General features: G+C 37.0%; 1 protein-coding gene across 4 annotated transcripts in view; it reads right to left on the reverse strand.

Moving 5' to 3' along the window:
• Lrp1b (LDL receptor related protein 1B) overlaps positions 1–8,330 on the reverse strand; it is a 1,962,444-nt gene that overhangs the window by 274,572 nt on the left and 1,679,542 nt on the right. For all 4 annotated transcript variants that reach the window (XM_021192210.2, XM_029535926.1, XM_029535925.1 and 1 more), the window contains exons 48-49: positions 2,878–2,991; positions 2,485–2,634 (exon numbers count right to left, since the gene is read on the reverse strand). In XM_021192210.2, the coding sequence (XP_021047869.1) occupies positions 2,485–2,634; positions 2,878–2,991 (264 nt within the window). The remainder of the gene's footprint in view (positions 1–2,484; positions 2,635–2,877; positions 2,992–8,330) is intronic.

Below are 8,330 nucleotides of genomic sequence, written 5' to 3' on the forward strand. Positions count from 1 at the left end.
CGCAAGGTGTCTATCTGTAAAATAACTTACTGTGGGGAGCCCATCTCATATATATATATATATATATATATATATATATATATATATATATATATATATTGCAACTCCTATATCTAAGGATCAGGAAAGATTGATGGTGAGGAGGCAGAAAAAATATAAGAGGGAGTGAACCATGGTGACTGTCTTAGGCTATCTTCTATATATTACAGGGGAAAAGTCCATGAAATCCCATGAATATGGTTGTCTAACAGTAACCAAACAATGACCATTACAGTTACCAACTCAATGTACACAGGGAAAACAACCTAAAACCTCACACTTAGGACATGCTCATAGGTGTAGTAGTGGTACAAATATAATGGAAGCAGCCACTTTTTAAAATATTTAATTTAAAGTTTAGTCCACAATGGAATCAATAGGTGGTACTGCTAAAGTAGATAAGTCATGGGCCTATTACTAGTATCCTGTAAGATGTATATAGCAATATCTCCTCACTAGATACTGCTATATCCATAGATCAGGGTCTTTTGCAGCCCCTATCAGAGTAGCTTTTTCTTACAGTAGATGGGAACTAACTTTTACCAACACCCACAACTGCACAATGTGTAGATTAACACTATATATCACTCAGTCCTAAGTGAGATATCTTCATGAAAGCCCACTCCTTAAGGATCAGGGTTCTATGTGGAAAAGAAGTAGAAGTTGTATGAGCCAGAGGTAGTGGATGACTTCAAGAAAACACTGTCTTCCAAAAACAACATTCCTCATACTCATACAAACTTGATACACACTGGCAAAGGGAAAGTCATATTTTTACAATAGAATTTTACTGGATCTATCTATCTAACACATCCTAGGTCAGACCCCATGCTCATGAATAATTCACCAACACAAGAGAAACTCAATAATATTTCTGAGAAATTTTTAATTTTGCTTTGCTCTTGCATTTTGTTTGTTTCATTAATCTTTTGCTTTTTTTGTTTTGTTTTGTTTTGTTTTGTTTTCATGGTATGTGTGTGAGTGTGTTTGAGTGTGTATTTCTTGATTTGTTTTCATGGTTTGTTTTCTTTTCGTCTTTTGTTTTAGTTTTCTCTGAAAGGCAAGTAGAGCAAATGAGAGCACAGTGCTAAGTGGATAGGGCAGTAAGATGACTCTGAGAGGAGGTGGGCAGTCACATGATAAAAAATTTATGTGACTATATTTTGTAAAAAAAGTTCCTGAATTAAAAAAAATAAAAAATAAAAATAAACCTATTCTTAGATGGAGCGCTACAGATAATGGCTGAGGAAAGAGGAAGAGTCAGTCTCTCCGTATTCTCCATGATGCTCCACCTAGTTGGCTGTCCAGTACAAAGTGGTCCTCCCTAAATATCTACAAATAGGAACTACACTAAATAGATACAGCTAGTTGTATTTATTTGTACATACATGTGTGTTTGTGTGTACTATCATTTATGTAAAATACTTAAAGAGCCAGAGGGCATTGAATTCGGATGGAAAATGGAGGGTGAAAGAAGTGGGAGAGAATAGAGGGAGATGTAAAAATGAAAGAAAAAAAAAGATCTTAAGTAAAATCAACATAATAGAGTGTTATACCCCCCTTTGATATAAAAACTAGGATTTTAAAAAGTGATTTATTATGACTTCATATAAAGAGAAATTTCTTTTAAAAGATAACGTGTTTATAAGGAGTTTTGTGCAAATACCATTTTCAAACATTTTCGGGGAAAAAAAAGTAAATATAAACAAAACTTTAACTCAAGTGAGAGTTAGTGGTATGAAGAGAACAAAGAGTTGTTTGCAGTCATTAACTGGTGCCTATTAAGCATGGGTCCACTTCCAAATTTGTGTGTGTGTGTGTGTGTGTGTGTGTGTGTGTGTGTGTGTGAACATGCTAAATGATTTTATTTAGTTTCATTGTATTCAACTGGAGGCAGATATTACTATTATTATAGAAGTAGTTCTCTAAAAAGCTAAATGATGCTATACAGAGTTTTGCTGACAGAAATGATAAAGAAATAGATATCAATCTATCTGTTTGAACTTGATATAATAATAATATAACCAGTCCCCAACATACCATGTTCTAAGTTGTGTTAACTGCAGCAGTCTAATATAAAACATCAGATGTCTAACACAGAGGGAATTCAGTAGTGGGAGAAATAGCTTTCTCCTACCTGTCTTTAAATAGGTCTTGATAGTTTATAAATTTTCTGTTGAAGCTTTACAGATTATACCTTTTCATGGCTTAATCACCAATTTTAAGGGTACTGATAAAGTGTTAAATACTAAAAATATGCTCTAACATTAGCATATATTTCTTAAGTAACAGTTTGTAATCCATTTAGACGGATCAAGTGGCTATGTTAGAAAAACATGATTATGCCTGGTATATAGGAATATTTCTAATTAATCTAGTCATTCTTTAAATATCTGACATTTAAATCATCAAGACAGGGATAATTTTTTTTCTTTTGGAAATTACCTGGGCACTTTAATTCATCAGAATAGTCTCCACAATCATTAGATCCATCACATATCCAGCTTGGTAGAACACACAGTGAGGTAGAGTTACACCTAATGAATCCTGTGGATTTCACTCCAAGTTTGTAGAAATGTGTGCAATCTGTATTATCTAGAAGGATATGAATAAAAAATGAAACGCAAACCACATTTGCAGAAATTGTGAGGCTCCTGTGTAGTTCTTGGAGGCAAGAAACTTACTTCATTAAGAAGGAAATATGGAAGTATGCTACACAACAGGGTTAATTGCATAACAATTCTGGGAGAATTTCGGGGGGAAAAAGTTGGACAGTGTTCAGTTCAATGCTAACAGGTGTTCATACACGAACAAACGAAAGGAAGTAGGAATTCTTACTGCAGCCCTTCTCATCTGAAGCGTCTGAACAGTCCATGTTTTGGTTGCACCGTGCTGATCTTGGAATGCAAGTCCCATCTGCACAGCGGAACTCAACTGCGGAGCAGGTAGACACTGGAAAGAACACAGTAAATAAGTAAATGGCTAGACGAGCTAGAAAATCACCCCTGCTTTCTATTTTGAGAATTTTCATGAGATTATATAACTCTATTTCAGTTTAGTGTTTGAATTGGTATGTTAAATGTGACACCCCAGCATTCACCCTCACCCAGTGTGCCTCTGATATGTCTTCTTCTATTATGTAATTCTGCCATAATTGTGGATCTTGTCACACAAATTTCCAGTTACCAGTTCATGTATCTCAAGACCCCCAGGTTCCATTCAAGAAGGAGTTATGTCTAGTTCATTGTGATTGTATGGATGCAGCACTGAGATGGCATTAAAACTGCAGTGAAAGAAGCTGAAACTCCCCTCTCCTTCCTTCTTCTAAAGTATAAGGTCATATAAACTGGGGCAAATATATGACTGCATGCCTACAGAGGAATTCTTTCTGATATAGAAATAGATGGAACAAGAAGGGGTGAAAAGTAGAAACGGGTACTGGGTTTGTTTTAGTATCCAGAATGAACAGTTGGGCATTAGCACCAATAAACAGCTATCTGTGCAATGGTACATATCATAGAAACATGAAGTCATTTCTAGATGGCCATATTGTTAGTATTTGTCATAGGTAGATTATATCAATAAATAACCTACAGGAATCTTTGATTATGCAGCTTTTACTTACAGTAATATTTTAAAATGCCTATTTATTTATAAACAGAAATCTGTATTAATTGATAATGATTTTAAAAGCTATCTTTAAAGATAATATTACTGAGGCTATGGAGTGCTCACAAAAAGGGACCTATAATGATTACCTTATGAAAGACCCAACAAGCAGATGAGAGAGTGAGATGCAGATATTTGCATCCAACCAATGGACAGAAGCAGCTGACCCCTGTGGTTGAATTAGGGAAAAGCTAGAAGAAGCTGAGAAGGAGGGCAACCGTGTAGGAAGACCAGTAGTCTCAATTAACCTGGACCCCCGAGGTCTCCTAGACACTGGACCACAAACCAGGCAGCATATACCAGATGAAATGAGACCCCTCAACATATATACAGCAGAGGACTGCTGGGTCTGGATTCAGTCAGAGAAGATACACCTATCTCTTAAGAGAATGGAGGCCCCAGAGAGTGAAGAGGTCTGGTGGGGAGAGAGATGGGGGGTGGGGAGGAGGTATGGGATGTGGAACAGTCAGAGGGTGGACCAGGAGGGTGATAAAATCTGGAATGTGAAATAAAAGGGATTAAATAAAATTTAAAAAGAAAATTGTAAAAAAATTCAGTTTACTCAGAATTATTTATATCATTTATATTCTAAAGCACACTGTTCTTACTATATTTCGTTGTATCCTGAAATTACATACTTATTTCTGTTTAAATGATGATTAGAATGTTTTATTTACAGTTCGTGAATAAAATTATTTGACTATTTTTTATTAAAAGGAACAACTTAATATGTGAACAGTAATGTCATTATCAGCAAAAATACATGAATTATTCCACAAAGAGAAAAGTAATTTTTCTGTTCTAAACAGGGATTTTGTAATGTTCCTATTTCATTCCATTTTCAGTTTTCTCCCAGTAGAAATGGTAAAGACAGGATATACTCATTTCAATCATTTACACTTTATTATTTTACCTCACTATTGGTCTTTTATTAGCTATAATCTAAATGATTCCATATAATCTCTTTGTTAAGAAAACAGAATGCATGTTCCCTGTGAAGTAACATTACAGATAAAAGAAAGCATACAAAGGTACAATTCAAAAATGATTTAACCATAGAATGAGTGAAGAATTCTAAGAAGACCCCTGTGTGGCCAATGTAACCATCATCATACTGATGTTCTTCAAACTTCAATAGGAACTCCTGCATGTGGTAGGAGGAAGTACACCTGATGGGGTAGTAAAGACAATGGTTATGACCCCAGGTATACAGCATGATGGTAAACACAACTGGAGGTTCAAGTTTTTTAGGGTTACAGAAATTAATACATAATATTGGGAGCTCTTGTGAAAATCAAGAACCATAGAATTATAGGAAAAACATCTTGGAGTTCTGTACGGAAAATGAAAATAACAATAGAAACTCTTAATTATATTAAAAGTAAATGCACCTATGAAGTTGAATAGACTTGTTAGAGAACAACATCAAGTAAGTGATATACAAGACCTCAGGCGAATGGGTCTAAGAGCAGAAATTATGGAGATACATTTTTTCCTTTATTTTCTGCAAAGGATTTGCTGGGATGCTTTTCTTTTCCTGTTAAAATATATGATGGCGAAGGCAACTTACAGAAGAAAGATTTTATTTTGGGCTCACAGTCCCAGAGGGTGAGTCCATAACCATCATGGTAGAGAGCATCGTTGCAGAGAAGCAGCTGAGAGATCATATCTCAGACACAAGCATGAGACCGAAAAAGAGAGGCAGAGCTATATGGCAATATAAGATCTCAAAGTCTTCCAAACATGATATTTCTCCTGCAGGAGGAACAGAAATTGGTGCCAGAATTGTGGCAGCTTCTGCATAATCTTCGATAAACAGCGAGAGGGGCCACACATCCACAGACGCAACTTTCACAAGAGGGCCAAATTAAAGCCTGCCTGACAGCCTAGATACTGGTGATGCAGACAAAATGACAGCCAATCAGGAACTGCTAACGTGCTTGCTTGGGACCATTGTAGAGCGTATAAAGGGCGCTCCACAGAATTAATAAATGAACTTACTTCTTCTTTCTCACCTGTTCCTGAAGGCTGTGATATTTATTTCATGCCTTTTCACCCACTGCCTCCAAGGGAGGGGGGGACACCAAGAAGAACAGAGGACTCAGGCAACAGTCTCTTACAACAAAATCAAACCGATTAATCATCCCCAAACAGTTCCACCAACTGGGGAACAAGTGTTTAAACATGTGAGCCTGTTGGGGACAAGTATCATTCAAATCACCAAATAGGGTTAATAAATTTTGGTATAGGGGTGGACTGGCATAAACAGAATACAGATGTCAAGTGGAACTGATTATCCTCTTTACTATGTCTTCACTAATTTTATGACTAGATACGGAATTTTTAAACTACAGAAAGGCGAAACAGTAATGAATGGGAAAGAACTTGTCTTTTACTTTTTTTTTTTCTTGGATATTTTCTTTACTTACATTTCAAATGTTTTCTCCTTTCCAGGTCTCCCCTTCAGAAAGCCCCTGTTTTCTCTCCCTCCCCCTGCCTCTATGAGGGTGATCCCCCACTCACCCACTCCCATACTCTCGACCTGGCCTTCCCCTAAATTGAACACCTTCAGGCCCAAGGGCCTCTCCTCCCACTGATGTCCTACAAGACTATCTTCTGCCACATATGTGGTTAGCACCATGAGTCCATTTGGTTGGTGGTCCAGTCCCTGGGAGCTCCGGGGGGGGGGGGGAAGGGTGTCCAACCTGTTGACACTGTTGCTCCCACCATGGGGCTGCAAAACCCCTCAGCTCCTTCAGTCCCTTCTCCAACTCCTATTGTCTTGTAAATGTAGGAACAAAATTCTGTAAGCATTAGGGTCAGAATGATGGTAGGAAGCAATGACCCCAACATTGGTAATCAATGCAGGGGTAATTTATGAGAGAAAAACACCCCCTGAAAACTTCCTGTGTTAAACATGTAGAATACTGTATATGTCATTATCTAGGGAGGTGGTAGAAATGTTAATAAGTGTACCCTAGCTGGAAAAATTAGGTTACTAGGTTGTGGCTCTGTAAGTTAGACTTACCTCCAACTCTTACTGTGACTCTGTTCTCTTTCTGTTCTAAGATCATCAACCCCCCTCTATATTCTACTGCAGTCATAGTGTTTTGTTTCACCACAGGCACACAAACATAGAGTAAAGACCATGACCCTTGATACCATGAGAAACAATAAAACTTTTTAAAGCTATTGGACCAGGTATATTTGTTATACTAATGACAAACTATTGCACCACACCAAAGCTGTAAGTTAATTAATAACTATATTATTTTCTCTTCTATTCCTGTAATAACATACCATGACCAAAATAATTTGAAGAGTTCAGTTAGATTCCAGTTCTAGAGGGATAGGCAGAGGTAGTAAGCAGCAAACATGGGAGCTGAAGCCAAAGCTAATAGCCCGCATCTCAAACCACAAACAAGAAATAGCAAATTCAAAATGGCAAAAGTCATTTCTCTCTCAATAAAAGACCCTAATGGCATTCTTCCTCCAAGAAGGTCACACTTCCTAAGCTAATAAAACAGGGCCACCAACTGGGAGGAAATATAGAAATGCTTGCGAATACTGAGTCCAATTCACTCACACTACACAATAAATAAACAAATGCCAACTCTGGTGGAAAAAAAATCAAATCCTACTACCTGTTGCTGCAGTTAAATTCTTGCAGTGATTTCTGAGGAGAAAACTTGCAATTCTAATCGTTAGGTGAAAAAGCAAGTTGTCTGATCATTTTTTTCCCCCAGGCTAAAAGCCTTGAATAAGAGAGAGAAAGAAACGTATTTGGTTCAAATAAAGATAAGCCAAGTGTGAAATATTCAGCTTTTCCCTCCAGATAGTCTACAATAACCTCTTACTCAGTAGAGTACTAGGGAGAATACAACCCCATGGAGACCACGAGCAGATGTGAGGTACCACAAAATAAGGTCTGACAGGGACAATGGATCAAAAGGAGCAGAAAGATAATAATCAAAGCCACGGATCCTTCCACACAGTTTTCTAGTTTTCTTTCTCCCACTTTCTTTTTACTTTGACAATTAAAATAGGTTATGGGGTAAAGAAGACATAAAAATCAATAGGTCTTTCTTTGGTTCACAAGATAATTCTTATAAATAACTTATATTAGTTCTCTCTTCCTACTTCCCATGCTGCCTGAAGCCCAAGAACTTGACATGGGGATTGGAACACAAATGACATTAAATTTTCTGTGGCAATGTTAATTTGCTTACTTTCACATATACCTTCTATGAATGGATTTCATAACTTCTTAGGCTTTCAAAGTGTATAAACGCAGAGGGACTTTAATTTTTTTTTTGACCCATTGTTATATTTTTCTTAGAAAAATGTAACCATATATATGTGTGTGTATTTTTAGGGACTTTCTGAGCAGTTTTGAAAACAAAGACAAAACAAAAAGAAAAAACACCCAGGAGTTCTTTTTCCTTTGGGAAGCCTCAGAACTAGTCTTCTCATCCACCTGAAAGTACTCCAGTGACCAAGGACATTGATATGCTACTTACTACCTGTCTTAGTCAGGGTTTCTATTCATGCACAAACATCATGACCAAGAAGCAAGTTGGGGAGGAAAGGGTTTATTCAGCTTACACTTCCACATTGCTGTT

This window comes from Mus pahari, chromosome 3, assembly GCF_900095145.1.
Source record: "Mus pahari chromosome 3, PAHARI_EIJ_v1.1, whole genome shotgun sequence".
Classification (NCBI taxonomy): Eukaryota; Metazoa; Chordata; class Mammalia; order Rodentia; family Muridae; genus Mus; species Mus pahari.